The 26,292-nt window shown below is 33.9% G+C and overlaps 1 protein-coding gene across 4 annotated transcripts in view; it reads right to left on the reverse strand.

Moving 5' to 3' along the window:
- The window catches only part of ZMYM2 (zinc finger MYM-type containing 2), an 89,260-nt gene that overhangs the window by 57,895 nt on the left and 5,073 nt on the right, over positions 1 to 26,292 (reverse strand). For 3 of the 4 annotated variants that reach the window (XM_038573523.1, XM_038573524.1, XM_038573521.1), the window contains 8 exons: positions 24,807 to 25,092; positions 22,675 to 22,840; positions 21,675 to 21,887; positions 10,806 to 10,877; positions 6,815 to 6,965; positions 6,219 to 6,334; positions 3,253 to 3,369; positions 950 to 1,100 (listed from right to left, as the gene is read on the reverse strand). In XM_038573523.1, coding sequence (XP_038429451.1) covers positions 950 to 1,100; positions 3,253 to 3,369; positions 6,219 to 6,334; positions 6,815 to 6,965; positions 10,806 to 10,877; positions 21,675 to 21,887; positions 22,675 to 22,840; positions 24,807 to 25,092 — 1,272 coding nt within the window. The remainder of the gene's footprint in view (positions 1 to 949; positions 1,101 to 3,252; positions 3,370 to 6,218; positions 6,335 to 6,814; positions 6,966 to 10,805; positions 10,878 to 21,674; positions 21,888 to 22,674; positions 22,841 to 24,806; positions 25,093 to 26,292) is intronic. The other variant, XM_038573522.1, reaches the window with a different exon arrangement.

Here is a 26,292-nt window from a genome sequence, read left to right on the forward strand (position 1 = left end):
TATATAACCTTATATGTGAAATGTATAATGTATTAGACAAAGGCACTAACTGAAGGGACCAATAGATCTTTTGAATTTTTGGTCATTCAATATTGCTGGCATTTAGGATTTTCCAACCTTTTTCTTGCCCCTAACTAGCAGTAGAAATTCATATAAAAAGTGGATCCAGTGGAGAAAAAAAAAAAAAAAAAAAAAAAAAACAACTGGAAAAAACAGATGAGGATAGCTGATAGAAAAGCTGGGAAAGTTAGTGCCTGGGGCCAAAGAAAGAATAGAAACCGAAAGCCAGCTTAGAGAGAATGTGACATTTAGGGAAAGGTAATAACAAGAGCCCAAAACCCAGTTACAATCCTGGTTCCTATCTCTGGAGAATTAGAATGAGAACAGTTCATTTCTATAATCAGCTGCCTGGTACCAGAGCAGCAAAGTATAAATGAGACGAGAAAAGGAATTCTTGAGTATACAATAACAAGAGGCAGTGTTGCCTGGTATTCCAAATTAAAAACCTAAAAGTATTTTCCCATTGTAGTAATGCCACATATGATTTTTTTTCTGATATACTGAAAACCTTTGTAGACTAGGCAGGAAGCTGGGCAGGGAAATGAACCCAATGGAAAGTAATTCTAATCCACTTGGAAAATCAATCTTCAGATCACAATTTCTATGTTGAGAAATGACATATAATATTTTTATTTTTAAAACTTCCTTTTAATGGGAAAAACGGTTATCAACTTTTTAGAGATAAAATACCTTGAGGCCTAGAATCTACAAATTAAAATAACAAAACAAGTCAGTAGAAAATCAAATTCAATTTTTTTTTTTGGTTCAGCTACACTAAAATTGTACAGCTACTCTGGACATATGTAGTTATATATTTTGAAAATATTTTGGCAAAAAATTAACATTAAATATCAATAAAAGTTATGAACAACACTGTATATACACTTGCCTTCACTACAGAAAGGTCTCTTAACGCCAGAGAAATTTACTGTTTCATGAAGAGTCTTCTCCTCTTGACAGTATTCGCAATATGTAACTATGCAATGCAACTTCTTATAGTCATCTGAACAAGTTTTGCTGCAGAATTGATGCACTTTGTTCTAAATGCACAATGGGAACCTTGGTAAGTATTTGACAACCACCTCAAGAACAAGTTTAAGAAATAAACAAGCCACTTTTACAGAAACAAAGTTAAATCATTTACCTAGTTAACGTGATTGATAAATCCTTGGGATACATTTCCTATAGGCCACAGACAACTATTTAACTAATTCACTGCTTTATTTAAAAAGAACTCCACAAAATTCAATACCATTAACTATCCAAAAATTACTCAGTGAAATAGTAAAAGTATCACTAGAACAAGATGGCAGTCTGATGTTGCTAAGGGAACTGGAGAAATGGGGGAAAAACAATAGAAGATACAACATGGGTAAACTACAAAAAGATGAGAAATATGACATTAACACCAGTTTCACTCAAAAAGAAATATTCTTTGTTGAGTATAGTCAAGTAGACTCAATCACATTCCTATCACAGCTTAATAGTAACAGACCTATCATGGATAAAATATTCAATTTGGGGCCATCACACAGTGTACTGCTAAACTTTAGCCTGAGTTGGTTCCCCTGAATGGAGTAAGGATAGTATTATCTAGTTATTTCTCCTGGCCCCAAAACTACAATAGCCAAAGGTACTTTCCAAAAACCAGCCAAACATAAACAAGTTACAATTCCCAGGGCAGCAATTTTTCCCCTCTGTTATTATGGAGGATACAGACTAGGTCTAATCCATCTACCTAACAGTTGGCAAAGACAGCTGAAGACCAAGACAAGGAAGGTGCAAGAGTCTAGGAAGCAACTCAAATAGTAAGGCAATCATCAGTGGAAAGTTGCCCCATCATGGACATACAACTTACAAGAGGAAAAAGAGCAACAAGGAAACTGCAAATGCCAACCATGGAATGAGAAGAAGAGACCCCTGAATTCTCAATCGCCTGAGTGACAGGCTCAACTCTCATTCAGTTTGAATGTGTTTCTTAATTCCTTCCAACACTTAACCTCCATGTTCATAAAAGCAACACCAAGACTACAAAAGCCAGGTAGCACTAACATGGAGATGGTAGAAAGGACCTCAATTTCATCTAGTATTATCAAAATTCAATTTAGGCAGGGTCTTTATTCCCTATGTAACATTATTCATTGTGCTTGTTTATGGATTTTTTTCCTCATTCCCTACCATTCCTTTATTCTTACTAGGCCTTCAACATTTTTCCTGCCATATGATTTAAAGAGGGTGTTATTCACTAAAAACCATCTGGGTGCCAACAACAGTCTCCAAAAATAACTGGTTTAAATGCTCTTGAGAAAGCACCAAACAAAATAGCAAGCTAAACAATTTTCTAGAGACTAAAGTATTAAAATAATGAAATTTCAGACTTCCAAAGTACTCTACTAATCATGTAGTCAGGTTCTGGTAATCTTTCTCCTAAGACTCAGCTACTGAGTGACTTGCCAATAACTACTAGCAAGTTGTAGCTCAAAATCAATCTATTATTGGTACTTATATCTTGTATACTATTTTATTACATATTTCATGCCCTCGAGAAAGGTGAAAAAAAAGAATGGCCAAAGATGAAAACTGATCAAGAAAGCAATGTTCAACAGGTCTGTCCACTGCCCATCCATCCACACATCCATCCATTACTGTTCCCTTATTTAAACAAAAATAATTATCAGGTTTTGCTAATGGCAAAATATATGGCAAAGGAAATTAATAAACTGGTGAAGGCAAGAGTGATGAGAAAGGTTAAATAACTTTCTATTAGGATTCTTTTATAAAATTATAAATTTTAAAAATATTAAATGAAAACATGGTGACAAATTCTAATTTGTACAGGTAGCAGGCAATATAAAATATTATAGTTCACAGACAATATTTATAAGGATGGGGGGAAATGGAAAAATACAGTATAAACAGATGCTCCAAGTATGCAGCTAAACAAAATAACTTTCTATACACTACTACAAATATATTGTATAGTGAATAGGACTTCAATAATTTTTTTTGACCAAATAATCAGATCCTTTGTTGATTTTATTCCCACAAAAGAAAGTAAATAATTCAATCATCACAATATCTGAAGAACTAATCCTTATCCATTAAGAAATAGGTCATCAAATGGAAACACCATTATTATTTTACTAGACTCTCATTTAAGCAAGACAATATTCATAACAAAATAGGACTTGCCTCCCATTCCAGGATTTCTGGCTTTGAACAAAAGGAATTTTTACAATAGTTGCATTTCAACTGAATATCACTTGGAGCTACAAACTGGCCATTTGAAGATGACTGCATACTTAGAGCCTAAAACAAAGAACAAAAGATACTGAGTCTGATACAGATTTTAGAATTTTTATTTGCCACTACTATTATATATTGACTATGTCCAAAAAATAGTATGTATCTTCCTTAAATATTTCCTCAACACATAAAATTACATTTCTGAACTTTGTCTTTAAAAATTATAATTAGTACACTAAATTTTATGAAATTGAGACTCATTTTTTACTACAGGATTACTACTACTAATTTTAAAATAACATGAAAAAGGAAAAAAATCATACAGCTCAGGTATGATCTTTTAACTGTAAGAAAATTTAAGCAAATAATAGTTAAAGGTGAACAAGTTCTGAACTAGTATTTAAACATTTTAAAAAGCCTGGCTCCTAGTTCTTTCTAATAGCTATCTTAAGTAATAATTTGTCTCATATGCAATATTGCTATCATTTTAATTCCAAGTCTATCAGTGAAAACAGCCTATAATACTTTTTTTAAACTGATCATTTCTTTTATAAAGTTAGGGGCAAAAAGATTTAGAGACTGGAATTGATACCAATAATTTTAGTTTTATTACATCTTAAGAAGCTAAAACAATTTATAGAATAGGAAAAGATATAAGCATACATGAGTTAAAAAGTTTTGTGCCAGGCGCACCTGGGTGACTCAGTTGAACAAATGACTCTTGGTTTCAGCTCAGGTCATGATCTCAGGGTTGTGAGATAGAGTACTGCACAAGGCTCCCCACTCAGCAGAGAGTCTGCTTGAGATTCTCTTTCCATCTCCCTTTGCCCTCCACCGCTGGTGAATGCACACACACACATCCACTCTCCCATGCTCCCTAATAAATAATTCTATTAAGTTTTGGGATCCCTGGGTGGCGCAGCGGTTTGGCGCCTGCCTTTGGCCCAGGGCGTGATCCTGGAGACCCGGGATCGAATCCCACATCGGGCTCCTGGTGCATGGAGCCTGCTTCTCCCTCTGCCTGTGTCTCTGCCTCTCTCTCTTTCTCTCTGTGTGACTATCATAAATAAATTAAAAAAAAAAATTAAAAAAAAAATTCTATTAAGTTTTGTTCTAATATGTAAACTGAGTGGTGAGTACACTGATATTTAATTATCATTCTCTAATATATATCACATATTACATATAATCTTCTGAATATATTAAAATTAAAAATTTTTTCAGGGTGACAGTGAAGAGAGGAAAAAACATCTTTATAAAAAAAGAAAACCTTATCATTTTTTAAAACTTCTCCATGCATCATACAACACAATTAAAATCCGTTAAAAACTAAAACATGCAGATTTTAAGATAGCAGGTGAATAAGTTTTTTAAATTAAAACCAGCAACAGGGCCCTTAATGTTTCAAAAAAAAAAAATTGTCCATTAAAGTCAACTATACTTTCAAAATAAATGAATACTATCCTGTTACCTATATACCTTATTCTGAAATGGAAAAACATCTAATGAAAATAAAAGTTCAAAATCTATGGTTTGCTTTAAGATAAAGGAAAAAAATGTTGTTTTCTATTCTTTATATCACTTTTATGCAGAGTTACAGCAATGAGGCTGCCTACAGACTTAACAGGATGCACTCTCCAGAAATAAGAGTCTACATTAAGCGTTTTCCTTAAAATATACAATGTGCATATACCAATGGTCTCATCAAATCATGGGCAATATAAGTTTTACTGAAATGAAAAAAGTAGCTAAAACATTTTCTATTAACATTTCATTTACCAACACCAAAAAGTAATAAAGAAAATTAAAATCTGAGAAACAGCATGCCAAAGATACTGTTGTTCTCTCATCTAATTAATCCTCACTCCTTAATTTCTGGTTTAAGAAAAGCCAACAAGTCAGAAGCAATGTTTACCACTCTAAGTATGTATCAATGGCCATGATCCCAACTTCCAAAATAAAAGTTTAGTCTTGAGAATGGTTTATTACCTAAACTCAGTCAAGGTTAGAACTATTAATAAAAACAACATTCACCTGGCTGAATTAATAACCACCTGAATTTAAATGCTAATAATGGTTATAAATACTATAACATACTTAAGAGACTGCATTTTCAGTTTAACTTACACAGAACACTGTCTGCAACACTGTAGAACTGCTGGAAGATTAACTGGAATCACTTTATATATTGATTTGAACCTTTGAATAAATACTTTGAAATCTGTATCTACAGCAAGGTAAACTTACCTACTCATTCTACTTAACTAATGCTGAATCCCCTTTTTCAACTCTTCCTGCTCAGTGGTCAGTAATTTTAAGTTTTCACACTTGCAGTAATACTTCTGAGATTACTTCCAGTAACCTTCTGAGATTATCCATAATCAACTTTGAAGAACTATGTCAGAAAGTTCTTTATATTTACGAAAATGAAAAATGTCTCCCTAAACTCATCTAAAATCAAATTAGGGTCCACTATAACAAGTCCAATCCCCTTTCTACAAGGCATATTTCTAATATATGAAGCAGACATTTATGCTCACTTCCAGGTTAAATACACCTATGTCCTTCACCATTTATCACAAAACAATTTCCCGTAAAGTTACATATTATTGAAATTATCAACTAAGAAAATAGTAGACATCAGGCACTGAGCTCAATTATACTAAAATTTATTTTCCTTAAAGTCTCCATCATAAATAAAAAAAAGGCAATTAGATTATTCATTCTAAGTGGTAAGCTGCTGCAGCTATGTCTGCTACTGTGACTCTACCTATAATTTCCACCCTGCAGTTTGACACTCAACAAACTATATACAAAACTTAGCACATTAAATAAAGATAAAGCACAGTACACTATTTGTTTTTTATGTGTATTTTACTGGGAGTGAGAGTTATCTAAAATAAATAACAAACCTGAAATTTAGCAACACAACTGGAATTGCAAAAGTTATACAGTTTCCCATCAGGCATTGTGGCTTGATACTGAGGTAAAGAGTTTCGCTTACAAAAATGGCAAATAATTCCCAAACCTAGGAGAGAAAAGGTACATATCTGATTTCTCTATAAAGTGATAAAAGTCTACAACAAAATCTTAATTGACCTCTGAGAGTAATTTTTTTAGTGGAAGCTCCTGTAAACTACTCTTTTATTAATTTCAAGATTATCTGCACCTTAAAAAATACTGTCATAAAGAGTCTGACATCATGTCTCTAAAATATACATGGATATATGAAACAATCTGTCTTAGATCTTTGGAAGGAAAAACAATTTTAGCTACTGGAGACATGGACAGAATTCCACCAATAACTTATAATTAAAGAAAATAAAAGAAATATGGAATGGTCAAAGCCATTGAAAAAGTCTACAGTAATAAAGTTTAATGTGGTAAAATAAAAAATAGTGTATGGAGTTAAAAACAAGTATAAAAACAAAGTTATGGGGAAAGAGTAGTTAAGAAATCAGTCATGTTATTAAGGTTTTTTTTAACTTTCCAAATATCTGAAACTTACTTTGTGATTTTGCATATTTTGTCTTGTGACTGTTCATGCAAGCAGTTGAACAATATGGCTCCATATATCCATTAGGACCTATACATTGAGTCATATCAAAAAACCTGCACTGTGTTCGGCAACCAGTACAAGTGGTCAGTTTTCCATATTTCTAAAATTTGAAACATAAAAAGATAATTAAGAGAACTATAATTTAATTAGAAAAAATTATCATCTTTTTAGTACACCTTTTCTTTCTGAAAAACAATTCTGTTAATCTCTAATCAGGTTTGGTGGGTCAGAAATCTTCATCTGGATGCAAACTTAACTACAATGCAACTAAATTAGGTTCAAACAAAAGTAATGATCTCAGCTAAGTCTCCTTCAAAAAATAGGGCTTTTCTCTATTATAATTAAATAGAATCCCCACATATAGGTAAAGTAAAAACTGAAAAACAAAGGCACAGAGTCTCTTCTGTTTACCATGACACCACCTCTTTGTCATTTGATGGAATAAATTAAATGGACCTACAACATATAAGCCTTGTATCAAAGGACTAGGGTCCTTCAGAAGGATAATTTGATGTTAAATACTTTTTCCATTGAGCTGTGCTATTGTCTCAAGAACTTCTGAACTTCTCTTAAAACCAATTAATCATCTATGTATATCACATTTAAAACCTCATTCAACCACAATAAAACATTATTTTAAATGTTTTTAAACTAAAAAAAAATGTCATTTAACAGGATTTGGGGCTCTTAAGTCAAGAGATAAGAACAGTCCGATACTTCTGGCAAGAGTATTTGCCAACATGTAACTCAAAGAAACAAGGTAAAATATATAATGGTAAGACCAAAGAAGGTACATTTGAAACTTATTAGATAAAAGTAATATAACTGAAATATACACAGTTTAACAAAAATACAAATACAGCAGATGAACTGTTGTATTTGTATTAAAAACATGATAGTCACAATTAGAAATCAAGCATAAGGAAAAACAAGTCTTTAAGGTACAACTTGTGTTTGATCTCTCTTCTGAGAGGCTGGCTACACAACCATCATAAACTGTTAAATCAAATACTACATATATTACAAAATAATTGTATCCATCTTTCCACCTGATATTGAGATTTTATTCATCGTCATACCAAACAGTGTCTAGATACAATATGATGATATGAAAAGGCCTCAAAGTGTTCCATGGATGGATAACTATTAGATGTCAGGGAAGATGACAATCAGGCCAAAAATAACAAAATGGGTAAATTGCATGGAGAAATTTCATGAACGCCACAAGATTTTAGAAAATAAAGGTAATAAATTGAAGGTAAAATAATCAAAAACAAGTAACTAACATTAACATCAAAAAATGAAAAAGAAAAAATACAACTTTCTCAGCATACAACAAATAGAAGAATTTATAAAAAACCAAAACCAAAACCAAAACCAAAACCAAAAACAAAAACAAAAACTCTAGCTACTTATGTGCCAGGCATGTATGTTATATTCATTCTGATATCATAAAAAATAACCAATACTACCTAGTCCTCATTTACTTAAATATCACTTCAAGGAAGTCCTAAGTTTTACTTTTCAAAGTGGAAATCAACTCATTCTTCAATCTCTGATAGACTGCAAAAAGAAACACTCATCAACAGTAAAAGAATGGTAACAAAGAAGAGAGAAGAGTAGCCGCAAACTTATTAAGTCTAATTACGACTCTCCCAAAATTACAAAGACAACAGAAGAAAATGCTGGTTTTTTGTTTTGAAATGACAAAATATTTTCCTGAGGCCTATATGATAACTCAAACTTTTATAATAGGAAAAGGGTCAAAGAAAACACATCAATAAAACAATGAAAGAAAAAAGAATGTTTAAAATCTGGCACCACAGTATAAATTAGGAATGCTAAAAATATCAGGACACTTGCCATTAGATCACAGGATTAGAGAGAGAAAAAGCAAGCAGCTCTTAGTAGATGTTTGTATAAGACCTGCATGTAGCAGCACCCATCAAGAACTCTTTTATCAATATAAATGTCCAACCATGTAATCTAATCTTAGATTAGATTTTTTTTTAACTTATTAGAAACATCTTTCAAGTTGACAATAATTTTATTGGCAGAATGTTAAGTAATTAGTAAGTTTTAAGACGTACCAATAAAAAGTAGACCAGTTGAATTGGGTCAAGTAAACAAGGAGCTAAGCAACTGGTCCACACTGACAAATACTTTTATCTGAAGAGAATGAGAAAGTACTATCAGAAAGATAGAATCATTAATATTGAAAATATTTTAACACAGCCACTTTCATAGCCACCACTACTTCAAAAATAAAAGGACCCATTTAACAAAAGAACATTAGTAAAAAAAAAAAAAAAAATTCCGTTCATGCCATGTTTTCTGTTTTATGTGTAAACAATCAGAATAATAATATCTAAATCTCATTCATCCTATACATATACATTGAGTAAGGTAAAAAAATGAAATTAACTGGAACAAATTCACAATTATTATATTTCCCATGTAGGCACGGGAGAAAATAAACCTACTTAAAATTTAGTGAAAAAGAATAAGGTAGTACTAATTATAACAAGATACTGGTAAGGTAATGGTGCCTTGCATTTAAATTTCACCCAATTCCATATGAATATCATATTAATCATCACATGATTTTAAAACTTTCCCCTAATTTTTTTTATATTGTAGATAATACATACTATAACATTTTGACCAAGTAAGTAAACCACAGGGGAAGGTACTCAAGAGATAAAAGCTTGATGTACTTGAAACTGAGGGGCACTCTATTAAATGTCCTATAGTATTCAAAAATGTTAAGGTCATGAAAGACAAAGATTAGGGAACTATTTCCGATTAAAGCAGATAGGACTTCCAATCTCTGCCATGATAGAGTATAGAGACTAGACTCAACCTCCCACTTTTAAAAACCAGAAAACTATACAAAAGATAGGAAACAATGGCTTTTAAACATTCCACAAAACATAATGACTCATTATATAGAAATTTTTTTTAAAAAATCAAGCTGTAGAAACAGATCTAGAAATGACAGCTATGAAAATAGGCAAAAATGTTAAAAGAGCTATGATAAATATGCTGATATATTCAAGAAAGCAGAAGAAAACATGAACATAATGAGGCAAAGAATAAAAGGTATAAAAAAGATCCAGATGAACTTCTAGAGATGAGAAATGCAAGATCTGAGACACAAAATATACCACATGGGACTAATATTAGAAAAGATTAATAAAATTAAAGATAACAACAATAGACAGTCTCCAAAATGAAGAAGAAAAAAAAGACCAAAAAAAGAAAACAAATAATAGAGTCACAAGGACCATGGGACAGTAGCAGGATCTAATATATATAGAATTGGAGTTTCAAAAGAAGGGGGAAGGGGAGGAGATAAACATTTTTAAAGAAATAATGGCCTATGATCTGGGATTGGATCCTAAACAAGAAACAATTTTTTTTTCCATTTACTGCAAGAAACATTAATGTTTTAAGATTTGAATAAGATCAATAGATGAATTATATAGCAGTATTATGTCAATATTAAATTCCCTGTACTACAGTTATGGTAATTAATTGTATACATTTATTATTCACATATTTAGGTACTAATCTATTCATCTGGATTAAGGAATGCAATTTTGAAATTTTTTATAAAATAAAGGGTTTTTATTATCTTTGAGGTAGGCACAAAGGAGAGAGCCTTTTGTATCCTATTTAAATGTCTATTATAGACAAGTTACTAAGCATAAATTTATCTGAAAATAATTTTTAACAAATACCTAAAAGCAAACAAGCATACCACAATACATGTAAAATTTAGTGAAAAAAAGATTGCCTATGATAACATAAGAACACATTCATCACCTGACATATTTTAAGTTCATAAATCTTAATACACTTCAAAATGCATATGATTTTTCACATAATAAAGACATGAAATTGTCAAGGGCTTAACCACAGCTACATTCCTGCTTACCTCAGGCTGCATTAAGAAAGAGTCCTGCATATGGTCTCGAACCTCTTTCAGAAAGCTTGGATGGCTACCTACCTAAAAAAATATTTTAAAAGACTTTAAAATATATACATACGAAAACACTGCTTAACTGAAAGACAAGTAATCTGTAAAAGTTGATTCTTAATGGTCTGTGTCTTACGAACTCAATTCCAACTTTTAAAAATACCTATCTGTCCTATCCCTATTGCCATAATTAAATAATTTTAATTATTTTATAGGAAAAAATCATTTCATGATAAAATAATTATAAACAAATTATAAATAGACCCTTAAACTTACTTGCCTCTATGTAGACCTAGCCAAAAATAAAAAAAAATTTTTTTACTTCTTTCTCTTAGATGACAGTATATTCTAAGATCTCATTATACCCTATGGTACCTCAAAACATTCTAAATTAAGTGATTTGTAGATTGTGCAGGTAGTTTTCATTATTGGCAAAAGGGCTGTTTTTGAAACTCTTTTTACAGCACATGACAGCTTACAGCACAGTATGAATTTACATCTTTACTCTGCAGAAACCCTCTTGCTTTCCATTAAAAATACTATGCAACAAAATGGAAAATAAAATATTGAAAAAAGAAGTGTAAAGTATTATACAGTCTCCACTGCCAAGGTCTAAATTATTAAGTACCCGTATCAGTATACTCCAGAAACTAATTCAGCAATGGAGACATAAAGAACAATGGCAGCCAAGTTAAATGTTAGAGACAAAAGTCAAAAGGGGAGGGGTGGGTAAGAATAAGAAAAGATCACCATACAGTTTTAGTTCTCCCAGACTACAGTATCTTGTGTAGTGATTTGTGTAGTGATTTGAATGTGTCCCCTTATCAAGTAACAATGTATTCATGGATTTCCATATATTTACTCGAAAATTATGAACACGCAATATATGAAATTAGACATAAAAAATTTCACAGAATGAAAGATAAAAAACTTTTAATATAATTTTTATTTTATTTAATGATAGTACAAAGAATATTTCCTATATCCACTAGATTGGAATCATTTGGGGTTAGTGGAGGCTATGTGGGGAGCAGTAAGGTGGTACTCCTACTCCTCCCAGTTAGTGTGAGTCATCCAAAGCCCAGAGGGGAGCCAGAACTCCTACCCTCATCCAGCAATAACAAGGAGCTCCTCCCACCTCAATGGGTGTCAACAGTGGCCAAATGGAGAGCCTGGATTTGGAAACTACACCTGGCAATACTGAGGTTAGGCCTTCCTAGCCCTGCCAGAGCAGTGTCAAATAAAGCTAGCTAAAGAAGGTTTAAAGAAATTCAGAATATAATAACATTATACCCAAAATTTCCAGGCTTCACTTAAAAAAAAAAAAAAAATCATGTATCCTAAATCAAAACCCAGAAAAACAATTTAAATGGAAAAAGACAATCAGTAGATACTAACAACAAAGTAGAGATTTTAGAATTACATGACAAAGATTCTAAAGCAGCTATGATAAAAATGCTTCAACAAAGAATAAAAATACACTTAACAATGAAAAAAATAGAAATTCACATCAAAAAAATAAAGATATATAAAGAACTAAATGGAAGTCCTAAGACTGAAAAAAAGGATTCTAGGATCAAGCCCCTCTCCAGCTCCCCCTGGCTTGTGCACTCTATCAAATAAACAAAATCTTAAAAAAAAAGTAACAAATATTTTTTAAAAATCAATGGATAGAGTATGTCAAAAGACAGAGGAACCAAGTGAAAGTGCTTGCAATGGCCAAAGCAAGAAAATTTTGACCAACAAAATAAAACTGTATTTTATTATAGCCCCAAATTAATATTTTATTTAAGATTTTATTCATTTATTCCTGAGAGAAAGAGAGAGAGAGAGAGGCAGAGATATAGGCAGAGGGAGAAGCAGGCTCCATACAGAGAGACCAACATGGGACTCGATCCCAGGTCTCCAGGATCAGGCCCTGAAGGCAGCTAAACCGCTGAACCACCCGTATAGCCCCAGATTATAAAATATCCATGAGTACCTACTAATGGATAGTTAATTAAATGACTAAATAAATTAATAAATGTAGGAGGAAAGACAAATTTCTTATGCAGAAAATGTCCAAGTATCTGTATACTCCACTCTAAAGGTGACAGTAACTTAATTCTCAAGAATACAAGTGCGGGGAGGGCACCTGGGTCACTCAATTTTAAGAGCTGACCCTTGATTTTGGCTCACGTCGCGATCTCAGGGCCCTGCCTCAGGCTCCAGGTGCAAGGTTTGAAGCCTACTTAAGATTTCTCTCTCTTCCTCTCCCTGTGCCCCTCACCCTCTCTTGCTGGGCACATGCTCTCTCACTTTCCAAAAAAAAAGGAGCACAACATGGAAATGGAGTAGAGACTTTACAATGGAAAATCCTGACAAATGCTACTGCAGCAAAATGATCAACATAAACTTCAACAGTCATTTTAAATCATGTTGATAGATATACTCTTGTACATGATGAAAATGGCAAAAGCATAAAAAGTAAACATCTCTGTAATATTCCTCAACACCCATAGCTCCAATCTACCTAATGATCATTAAAAAAATCAGGAAAATTCCAATAGAGGGACATCTTAAATATACCTAAATCCTAAAAACCGTCAAGGTCATCAAAAACAAAAGAGTCAAAAAAAAAAAAAACAAAGTCTGAGAAATATCACAACCAAGATTAGCCTAAGGTGACATGATTACTGAATATAATGTGGTATCCTAGATGGGATCCTGGAACAGAAAATGGACATTATAAAAGATAAGGAAATCTGAATAAAGTATGGACTTCACATAACAAATCTATTAATGCCAGTTCATTAACTGCAACAAATGTTATCTACTGATAACATCAAGTACAAAGAATCCTCAATTAGATTTTCCACCAATTTCCCATCAGAGGCCATCGAAGCCAAAAGGTAGTAAGATGACATATATAAAATGATAAAAGAAAAAAATCTTTCAAACAAAAATACTCCGTCTGGCAAAACTATTATCCAAACATGAAAAAGAAATAAAGACATATAGAAAAAACTGACAGAAGTTCTTACTACTAGAACTATTCTACAAGAAATGCTAAAGAGAGTCAAAGATTTATGCTGAAGTGGAAACTAGACAGTAATTCACACAGAATGAAATAAGGATCTTTAGTAAAAGTAATTACATGGACAAATATAAAATGCAGTGTTGCTGTATTTTTGGTTTGTAAGTCCACTTTATGTTTCCTACATGATTTTAAGGATAAATGCATAAAACATAATTGTATATCTGTTATTTATGCTAACAATGTTTACAATGTCATTTATTACAACATAAATGGGGGCAGGATATATAGGAGCAGAGTTCTTAAATGCTAATTAAGTTATAAACTCAAATTAGATATCAACTAGAATGTTAACCACATTCAGCAGCATATTGAAAGTATTATATACCACAACCAAGTGGGATTTATCTCAGTAATGCAAAGAGTGGTTCAATAGAAGATAACGAATGTAATAAAATACATGAACTAAGTAAAAACCACATGATAACGTCAAATGGTAAAGAAAGTTTGACAAGATCCAACACTTTTAAGATTAAAAATAAAACTCAACAAGAATAGAATACTATCTCAACATAGTTAATGCCATATATGAACAACCCACAGGTAACATCAGAATGAACAAAGACACAAGGCTTTCCCTCCAAGATCAGAAACAAAAAATGGCTGCACAATTTCATCACTTCTAGTCTACAAAATATTTAAAGTTCTAGCCAGAACACTTAAGAAAAAGAAATAAAAGGCTATTTGCAGATGACATAACTCTATATGGAGAAAATCCCAAGGGATCCACAATAAAGCTACTAGAACTAATAAATTAAACAAAGTTGCAGGTACAAGATCAACACTTAAATACTAGCTGTATTTCTAAACACTAGGAATGTACAATCTGAAAAGGAAATTAATAAAGTAATTCCATCAACAATAGTGTTCCAAAGAATAAATTATCTATATATAAATAAATATACCCAAGGAGGTGAAGACTTGTATGCTGAAAACTACAAACTGCTGAGAGAAATAAAGAAAGGTCTAAATGAATGGGGAAGACATCCCATATTTACAGACAGGAAGATTTAACATAGCTGAAGTGTCAATACTACTCAAAGCAATCTACAAGTTCAATGCAATCACTATCAAAATTTTAATAGCCTTTTCTGGAGAAATGGAAAAGCTGAGATCTTCAAATTCATATAACATTGGAATGGGTCTACAATACTCAATCTTTAAACAAAGTTGGAAGAATCATTTCCTAATTTCAAAACTTACTACAAAGACACAGTTATCATAACAGTTTGGTACTTGCATTAGAACAGACATGTAGACCAATGGAATACACAATGAGTTCAGAAATAAAACTACCCATCTACAGCCAATTAATATTTGACAAGTATACAAGTCCATTCCATGGGTAAAAAATACTCTCTTCAACAGACAGATGATGCTGGGACAACTTAGATTTCCATATACAAATGAATTAAGCTGGATGCCTGTCTCATCATAAGCACAAATTAATTCAAAATGGACCATACACCTAAATATAATAATAAAACCATAAAGCTGCTAAAAGAAAACACCGGGATAAGCCATCTTAATTTGGCAACAAATTCTTAGATAGGGTACCAAAGACATAATCAATAGAGGAAAAAAAGAGGGTAACTGGACTTTATTAACATTCATATTTTTTATATCAAATGACATTATCAAGAAAGTAAAAAAGGCAACCAATATATGGGAGATATTATCTGCAGCCATGTATCAAATAAGGGATCAAGGGCACCTGGGTGGTGCAGTCAGTGAAGTGGCTGACAATCTTAGTTTTGGCTTGGGTGGTGAACTCCAGGTTCTAAGATCCAGCCCTGTGAGGGCCTTTGTGCTCTGTACTGGACGTGGAGTTTGCTCAGAACATTCTCTCTCTCTCCCTGAGCCCCTGTGCCCCACATTCAGGTTTGGGCACTCTCTTTCTCTCTCTTTTGCTCTCTTTCAAATGAATAAATAAGTCTTTAAAAAAAAAAACTTAAATGAGGGATTAATATTCAGAATATATATATATTTTTAAAAACCCTCCTGGGGCACCTGTGTGGTTCAGTTGGTTAAACGTCTGCCTTCAGCTCATGTCATGATCCCAGGGTCCTGGGATCAAGACCCACTTCAGGCTCCCTGCTCAGTACAAAGTCTCCTTCTCCTCCCCTTCCTTCTGCCCCTCACCAGTTTGTTTTCTCTCTCAAATAAATAAAATCTTTAAAAAAAAAAAAAAAAAAGAAAGAAACATTTGAATCTGTTTCTATTTCTCTTTGTGGGGCAGTTCATTGCTAACCATCTCTATTTCGTCTATGGAAATTTCTCTGCCTTATATCTGCTTGGAGTCAATTTAAGAAAATTATGCTTTCACGGAAAATCAGGGTTGGTTTTCAACATTTTTATATAAAGTTGTATACAAAGTACTCCCTTTTAAAAGATTTTCTTCAATTTCCTCTGTTTTGATGGTAAATACACCTTGTCATTTCTTATTTTTGTAATCTGGGAATTTCTAAACCTCTTACCCTAATCTCTTGCTCTAGTTTTTCATGGGCCTGACTTATACAAGCATTCTGGATTATTTTGGTAGTTTTAATTTCCTAACTCCTTAATTTCTACTTTTATCTTTATTTCTTTTCTTCTCTTTTTAGTTTGTTTTCTTTTTACAACTTTTTGAGTTAAATATTTAATTCACTTTTTTTATTGTTTTAATCATGTAAAGGTATTAATTTTGCTCTTGAGCATTTTTTAAAGCAAATATAACACTAAATGGGGTATGTTTTTGGGTACCTAAATGTATCCAAAAAAAGGGTAATTAAGGACCAATGTCACTTAATAAATACCACTGGGAAAGTACTAAATGTAAACAATGACAACTAAATATTTAAAATAATGACCTGGTATGGTTTAAAATTCTAGCAATGCAAGACTGGTTGGATGGACTACAAAATTCATTAAGATAATTCACATATTAACAGAATAAAAGCAGAGGAAAAAAAAATCAATCACTTCCATAGAAATGGAAGACCTTTAAAACACACTCATTTTTGATAAAATACTTAATAAAACAAAATTCAATCAGTAATTCTTTATTTTTTTTTTAATTTTTATTTATTTATGATAGTCACACAGAGAGAGAGAGAGAGGCAGAGACATAGGCAGAAGGAGAAGCAGGCTCCAGGCACCGGGAGCCCGATGTGGGATTCGATCCCGGGTCTCCAGGATCGTGCCCTGGGCCAAAGGCAGGCGCCAAACCGCTGCGCCACCCAGGGATCCCTCAGTAATTCTTTAATATGGTAATATATTCAGCTCAACCCTAAAGCCAGCATCTAATTTAATAAGGAAACATCAAAGGCATTCCCACTGGAAAAACAAAGATATTTACTATTTCCATTATTTAAAACCGTATTTGAGTTTTTGGAAAAACAATTAGGCAAGACAAAATAATAATAGGGATGAGAAATGTAAAGAAAGACCTAAACATTCTTTATTTGCAGGTGGTATGATGGTTTAGTTAAAAATTCAAGAAAATTAACCAATCATTATTTAGTTAGATAGCAGGTATTTGAATTCAATTTAAAAAAACACATGCAAAAAAAATAAATAAATAAATAAATAAAATAAAAAAATAAAAAAAATAAAAAAATAAAAAAACACATGCACACATATATGTATACACACACATAAAATAATGGAAAAGAAAAACTCATTTAAAATAGCAACAGAGGGGATCCCTGGGTGGCGCAGCGGTTGAGCGCCTGCCTTTGGCCCAGGGCGCGATCCTGGAGACCCGGGATCAAATCCCACATCGGGCTCCCGGTGCATGGAGCCTGCTTCTCCCTCTACCTACGTCTCTGCCTCTCTCTCTCACTCTCTCTGTGTGTGACTATCATAAATAAATAAAAATTAAAAATAAAATAATAAAATAAAATAAAATAGCAACAGAGGGAGGGGATCCCTGGGTGGCTCAGCAGTCTGGCACCTGCCTTCAGTCCAGGGCCTGATCCTGAAGTCCCAAGATCAAGTCCTGCGTCAGGCTCCCTGGGAGGAGCCTGCTTCTCCCTCTGCCTGTCTCTCTCTCTCCCTGTCTCTCATGAATAAATGAATGAAACATTTTTTAAAGGCGGGAGGGGGCATCTTGGCTCAGTTGGTTAAAGTAGCTGCTGTTGGTTCAGGTTATAATCTTAGGGTTCTGGGACTTGGCCCCTATTCTGGCTCCCTGCTCAGGGAAAAGTCGGCTTCTCCCTTTCCCTCTGAACCAGTCCCGGCTTGGGCACTAGCTCACAATCTCTCAAATAAATAAAATCTTTAAAAATAACTGAACTGAAATAAAATTAATAAAATAAAATAAAATAAAATAAAATAAAATAAATAAATAAAATAAAATAAAATAAAATAAATAAAATAAAATAAAATAAATTAAATTAAATTAAAATAGCAACAGGGGTGGCCTGGGTGGCTCAGTCAATTAAGCATCCGACTCTTGGTTTCTACTCAGGTCATGATTCTCAGAGTTGTGAGATCAAGCCAGTGGAGTTTGCTTAGGATTCTCTCCCTTTCCCTCTCCCTCCCCCTCTACCCTTCCCCCTCCTGGTGGGCACATGCATATGAGTGCACACCCACAGTCTCTCTCAAATAAATATCTTTAAAATAGCAACAAAAAGGGACGCCTGGGTGGCTCAGCAGTTGATTGAGCATCTGCCTTTGACTCAGGGTGTGATCCTGGAGTCCCACATTGGACCCCCTGCATGGAGCCTGCTTCTCCTTCTGCCTATGTCTCTGCCTGTGTGTGTGTGTGTGTGTGTGTGTGTGTGTGTCTCTAATGAATAAATAAATAAAATCTTTTAAAAAATAAAATAGCAACAAAAAGATAAAATATTTATGAATAAGCTTAAGAATACTGATATAAAAATAAAATGAAATCCCTTGTTCTATGATATTTTGACATCGTTAAGGATGCGGATTCTTAAGGACAGTCACGTGAACGCTGATAATATTTGCCCATAATTCAGCAATATGCCAGAATAAATTCCATTAAATGTATTAAAGATTTAAATATTAAAATGAAACCTTGCAAACATTAAAAGGAAAATATGAAAAATATTCCTTTATATTCTGAGAGTAAGGAAAGTGCATAAAACAAAATCCAGAAGTAATAAAACTGTTAAATTTGACAAAAAGGGACACCTGGGTGGCTCAGTGGTTGAGTGCCTGCCTTCGGCCCAGGGCATGATCCTGGAGTCCTAGGATGGAGTCCCACATCAGGCTCCCTTCATGGAGCCCACTTCTCTTTCTGCCTATGTCTCTGCCTCTCTCTGCATGTCTCCCATGAATAAATAAATAAAATCTTCAAAAAACATGTTTTTTGACAATAAAATTTACAACTTTACATAACAAAAATTTATATAAGCATCCAATCACAGTTACATATAACATGGCAGGGTATCATTACATATTAGTGCCACATAAACTTTATAAAAAGTCGAACCATGTTAGAAGTCAAAGACAATGGTTTTCTCTTTTTTTTTAAGATTTTATTTATTTATTTGAGAAAGATACAGAGATAGTAAGAGAGCATGAGCAGTAAGGAAGGGAACGTTCAGCAGGGAGCCTGTCTCGGTCTTGATCCCAGGACTCATGACCTGAGCTGAATGTAGGCCCTTTTTTTTTTTTTTTTTTTAAGATTTCATTTATTTACTCATGAAAGACACAGGGAAAGAGAGAGAGACATAGGCAGAGGGAGAAGCAGGCCCCATGCAGGGAGCCCGTTGCGGGACTCGATCCTGGGTCTCCAGGATCAGGTCCTGGGCCGAAGGCAGGCGCCAAACCGCCGAGCCACCGGGCTGCCCCTGATGTCGGCACTTAATTGACTGAGCCACCCAGGCATCCTGACAGTGTATCTGAGGAGGTAGAAGGAGATTAGTAATTGGGAGAGAACACAAAGGGGCTAAACTGGTAATGTTAAGTTTCTTGAAGTAGATCTTAAAAATCAAGAAGAAAGGCTTATATTTCATTTTTTTAAATAACACTATGAGACAAGGATTGCTATTTCTACAACTTTACACAGGGTAAACAAGGCAAGGCATGAAAGAGGTTAAATAATTTGCTCAGGACACAGATGGATGATTGGTGGGGCCAGGATTTTAACCCACACCAACTTACTAAAGCCAGCATTCTTAACCAAACTTTCCATATATCAGAAGATAATAAATGCAACCTAATCATCAAACAGATAATATTAAAATACAATAAAATGATTAGGAAGTAATAGGTTTGGGGTTTTTTTGTTTGTTTTTTTATTATTATTTATGAGAGACATAGAAAGAGAGAGAGAGAGAGGGAGAGACACAGGAGGAGGGAGAAGCAGGCTCCTTGCCAGGAGTCCGACGTGGGACTCGATCCCAGGACTCCAGGATCGCGCCCTGGGCCAAAGGCAGGCACTAAACCACTGAGCCACCCAGGGATCCCCGGAAGTAATAGGTTTTGAGTATTTATTTTGTTTCCAATAATGTTAAGGTCTGAAGTTTGTTCCCCCAAAATTCCTATGTTGAAGCCCTACTCCTAATGAGATTATATTTGGAATTGAGCCTATACGAAGGCAGTTAAGGTTAGTAAGTCCTAATCAGACAGGACTAATATCCATCCTTATAAAAGGAAGAGATCAGATATTCCCTTCTCCTCCCCTCCCCTCACCAACCACCCTTTTGCAAAGAGGAAAGACCATGTGAGGACACTACAAGAAGCAAGGCTATCTACAAGGCTAAAAGAGCAGCCTCACAAGAATCCAATCCAGAAAGGTACCGGGATCTTAGACTTGTAGCCTCCAGAACTATGAGAATATAAATTTGTTATTTGAGCCCTCTAGTCTGGTATTTTGTTATGGCAGCCCCAGCAGACTAATAAAAATTTATCTATCTATTATTTTTTAAAGTGTGTTTTTAATAACGTACAAATTTCCTAAAAATTTAACTTGGGCAGTCATAAAAAAGGAGGAAAGTCCATATATCACTGATAATGATTTCCAAGATATTAGACTCTTTTAAACATTAACAGATATTAGACTCTACTAGATATTAATAGTTTTTTAATAACTCACAAATTTCCTGAAAATTTAACTTGAGCAGCCATTAAAAAAAAGAGAAAAGTCCTTGATAGACAATGATTTCCAAGATATACTATGAAGTGAAAAACGGAAGATGCAGCATAGTACATACAGTATGCTCTTTTCTACAGACAAAAGAGAAACTAAGAAGCAATTACATATTTTCTTAATTTTTCATAAGGAACAGAACACATAAAATATTAAGAACTGAAAAGCTAATGCCTATAAAAGATGAGAAGAAAAAAAAAAAAAAAAGATGAGAAGAAATCAAAAGAAGAAATAGGAGCTACTTTTCTCTGAATGTATGTTTTTATGTACACTTCACTTTTGAACCACATGTATATATTCAAAAACAAACTAAATCAAAAGACCTTAACATTGAAATATAAGTAAGATAATCATTCCTAAGCTAAACTTTAAAATTGTACTTGGAACTCTTCTCCTTTACCCATAAACAATATTTCAAAAGAGGAATCATTCTGCCAGCATTTACCATTATATGTAAAATCACAATGTCTGAAAATCTACATACATCAGTATTCATTTGGGTTAGGTCAACTCTAAGAGTTGAAGAAAATAATGGAATTAAATGAGATTCCAGAATAAACCTAGTTAATAAATACTGCTAAAGTAAAACTATTACGGCAACTTAAAAATATTCAAAAGAATGGCCAATTCTGATTAGATCATGAATTACCTGTTTGTATTCACTGACACAACTTTGACAGCAAAATCTTTTCTGCTGACCATCGATCACCAGGACATTGTTTCCAGCACCTTTGCTCGGCAGGTACTCTCCACACTGCTCACAGCAATTCATTATTAAACCATTAGCCATTCTGTATCTATTAAAGCAGTGGTCACTGCACAGCTTATGAGTCATATTTTTAAAGCTAACTTCATGGCGAATCTAAAAACAAGCAAACAAAATTTTAAAGACCAATGAGTATCACACGTAGCTAAATAACAAGGTGCTCCAACAGAAAGAAAACAACTCAATGATTTTTCTGTGGAAGGCTTATTTAGGCAAAGAGAAAGAAAATAGCTTTCATTTTCTTTGAACTATTTTTATACACACAAGAAATACATGTATGGCAGAGGGGGAACCACTAGTGAATTATTACAAACTTCTCTAGAGTTATCTAAAAATGATAGGAAACAACTCAGGTTGGATATTGTTAATATAAAATTCTAAAACAGATTGAAAAATCTTTAGACCAATCCAAAAGGAACTAAAATTAAGTACATTGCTCTAGAAAGGGAGGAGAGAACCAATATTATAAAAAATTCAAATGATATGTAGAGTACACAGGTTTTTCTTCAAACAAATACAGAAATGTTAATACATCAGTAATGTGAAGTTATCAAAAAATAGTCTCTCCACTTATTCTCCTTCTTAAGCATTCTAGTCTGTTGTCTTTTGGTAATCAGCCTATGTGTTTAAACACTATGGTTTTGGCTCTCTCTACATGTTCCAAACCTCAAGAAAAAGTCAACTAATATTAAATTTTAGTATTTCCTAAATCATGCTCCCCATGTGAGAATGGGATTACATAATGGGATATTATTATAAGATAAATTTTATATATCATCTGTTTTAAGGAAATACATACTGATCAGTTTATCCTAACTATTAAATAATGTTAAGAATATTTCCATTATTTAGAACTAAAGAGAGAAGGCACAAAAATACAAACCTCTGTTAGTTTACCACAAATTGTACATCTTGATTTATTTAGAGCTCCTTTAGTAGGATTCTGTTTGTCCTCATAGAGAGACAAACAAGATGTACTACAGAATTCCTGGAAGGATTCACTTGAATCCACTTGAGCAACAATGGTTCCTTTCATTGTAGTTATATCTCTGAAAAATAAGCAAGACAACTTAAAGCAAAATTCTATTTTTAAAAAAATCAAATATAAGAGTAATAACTAACATTTCTAATTTCTATAAATTGAACCATGTGAATCAAATACCATTTAGATCCATGAAATCACTTTTACTATTTAAAACCTCTTGGCAATAAAATTTTAATACAAAAGATTAAAAAACAAAAGTATTTTATACTATTAAATCTTTGCCAGTACTCAATTTATCTTCAAACTCCTTAACAAGGCTTCAAGATATTGGAAACACTTTTTTAAAAAGTTATTACTTACAAGGAGTTTAATGTCCAGGTCTAATCCCCTGAGGTATGAATTTGTAATACCTAGTCAATTCCTTTCCCATGCATAAGTAGAAAGTCTGAAAGATCTAGGTCACAGAGATGACAGATATTCTAGAGAAGATAACTGAACTTAAGTACACCTCCATATCCATAACCCAAAACAACCCTACCTACCATTCTACACAGCTCTCCAAATGCAATTAGCAATCAAAAAAACAATACTGATGACATGTGACAATTCCCTTTAATAAAATTCTGAATTTTGAGGTCCTATGTTACAGTATGCAAAAGGCTACTACTATAAAGCAATCTAAAAACTGTATGATTGTTCCAATATTTGAATTCAATTTATACAGAACACTAAGGCTTTTTCAAAGTTCTAAGATCTAAAAAATATCGTCACAAACATAGGCTGCTCCAAAATATGGTAGGCTCCAGGCTCAGCACGGATCTAAGTGCAGGGCTTGAACTCACAACCCTGAGACCAAGACCAAAGCTGAAACTGAGTTGGATGTTTAACGGACTAAGCTACCCAGATGCTCCAATATTCCATTTATTTTTAACTAGTGGAAGCCAGACCTAAAAATTGGCAGAAGAGAGAACTGTCTCTCTCCAAGGCTATCAAAAAACTGGTACCTGAGTCTTAAAACCGTGAGCAGGAGCACCTAGATGGCTCAGTTGGTTAAGCATCTGCCTTAGACTCAGGTCATGACCCCAGGATCCTGGGATAGAGCCAGAATCTGCTCCCTGTTCAGCAGAGGGACAGCTTCTCCCTCTCTCTCTGCCACTCCCCCTGCTTGTACTTGCTTGCTCCCTCTGTCAAATAAATAAATAAAATCTTTAAAAATAAATAAATAAAATCTAAAGACATGCCAATTTAAAATGATCTTAAAATGAAGATAGTGCAAAATCTGACCTATTTTTATATAGTACTAGTTATAATAAACTGCAAAACAATATTATCTTGCCAAAATTAAATTCTAATAATTAGTAATGTGAATAAGCTGTATGCATTTTGACAAATGTCAAGGAGTCCAATGGAGATTACAGACAAAATTACAAGGGCCTTAAATCAACCTCAGAGCACCTGGCTGGCTCAGTCATTTGGGTATCTGACTCTTGACTTTGGCTAGGGTCATGGTCTCATGGCATGAGCCTCAAATCCAGCTCCACACTCAGCATGAAGTCTGCTTAGGATGCTCTCTCTCTCCCTCTCCCTCTGCACAACCCCCTCTACCCCGCATGCTCACGTGCTGTCTTTCTCTCTCTCAAATAAATCAATAAATCTTTTATAAATAAAGAAATAAACAAACCCCAAAGTCTGCCCAATAGGAAGTCTTTTACCATAAGCCACCTGGTGTGGTAGAAAAGCCTCCAAAGCCATTACACATTTGAGTTTGGCTTTAAGATTTAAACAACTAGCTTACTAATTTTTCAAACACCATAATTCACCTCTTAGACTCATGATTTCCCTAAAATTATATACCACCAATATTCAATCATATGGAATGATGTTGAAAGGTAAACCTTACCTACATTTGTGATGAGCAAAGCATAACCTACAGACTTGTTGGACCACTCTGTTGTACACCTGAAACTAATGTAATACCATGTGTCAACTATACTTCAATTAAAAAAAAAGAAAAGAAAAGAAAACCTTACTTTTTACACATAACACAAAGTTTCTTTGGAGCAGGCTTGTGAGAGAAGGAGGAAAGGCAGGTGGTAGAACAAAAGAGGTGAGCTGATCCTTTTCGTTGATAAGCTGTCTGTCCCTTCTGTAAAGGTTTTTTGCAGTTTGCACAAGTGACTTTAACTGGTTTAGTGGGTTGTTGCTGTGCAGAAGGCTGGAAAATTTGTTTAGGAAGTGAGGCCACTGGTGATAAAGAATCCACCCCTGGTTGTTTCTGATTACGAGGAAATGAAGCTGACTGGGAAATCCAGGAATCTTAAAAACAAAATGCACAAGGAAAAGTAATGAAACAGGTATTTATACACACTGAAAATGCTATCAAACAGTTTTAACCTCCCATCTAGTACTAGTACACATTTTAGACATTAATAAGGCAATAGTACAGTAGAGAGGTATAAACCAAGGTTTTGGCCTAAGAATGCCTGGTTGACATTTAGACTCCACCTACTAGAATCAAAAGTAATTTAAACTCTGTGCCTGGGACGCCTGGGTGGCTCGGTGGTTGAGCATCTGCCTTTGGCCTAGGGCATGATCCTGGAGTCCCAGGATGGAGTCCCACATCAGGCTTCCTGCATGGAGCCTGCTTTTCTCTCTATGTCTCTGCCTTTCTCTCTGTGTCTCTCATGAATAAATAAAATCTTTAAATAAATAAATAAACTGTGCCTAACTCTTTTCTAAACTGGAAATTGTAACAACTTCATACAAATGGTAACATTAAAGAGAATATATGCAATAAATACATGCAATGAATCAGAGTGACTAGAACAGAGGAAGCACTAAAAGATATTAGGCATTATTTATTAAACTGAAATATTAAGTAAGGAAAACTTACATCAACATAATAAAATCTTGACCAGTTAGAACCTTTGACAAATATAGTACAGGTCTGATAAAGTTTATATAAGGTTATATTCAAAATATTTTAAGTGTGGAGCCCAACATGGTGCTTGAATTCACAACCCAGAGATCAGGCCTTAGCTGAGATCAAGAGTTCCATACTTAACCGTCTGAGCCAACCAGGCACCCTTCAAAACATCTTTTTTTTTTTTTTTAAAGATTTTATTTATTTATTCATGAGAGGCACAGAGCAAGAGAGAGAGAAGAGAGAGAAAGAGGCAGAGACACAGGCAGAGGGAGAAACAGGCTCTATGCAGGGAGCCTGACGTGGGACTCGATCCCGGGTCTCCAGGATCACTCCCTGGGCTGAAGGCAGCGCCAAAACACTGAGCCACCAGGGCTGCCCCAAAACATCTTTTTAAATACAACTTTTCCATGTTTAATTCCATGGCCTCTAGACCACATAATTTCAAACAAATATGAGTGTAGCACAGAAATGATAACCCACCATATAGTGACCAATCTAACATATTATTCTCTCACTGCAAACAGTTTCATCATAGCACAGAATTGAAAGATATGTGTAACAGTAACATTAGATTGCAAAGTAATTTATCT

Source organism: Canis lupus, chromosome 25 (genome assembly GCF_011100685.1).
Source record: "Canis lupus familiaris isolate Mischka breed German Shepherd chromosome 25, alternate assembly UU_Cfam_GSD_1.0, whole genome shotgun sequence".
NCBI classification, from domain to species: domain Eukaryota; kingdom Metazoa; phylum Chordata; class Mammalia; order Carnivora; family Canidae; genus Canis; species Canis lupus.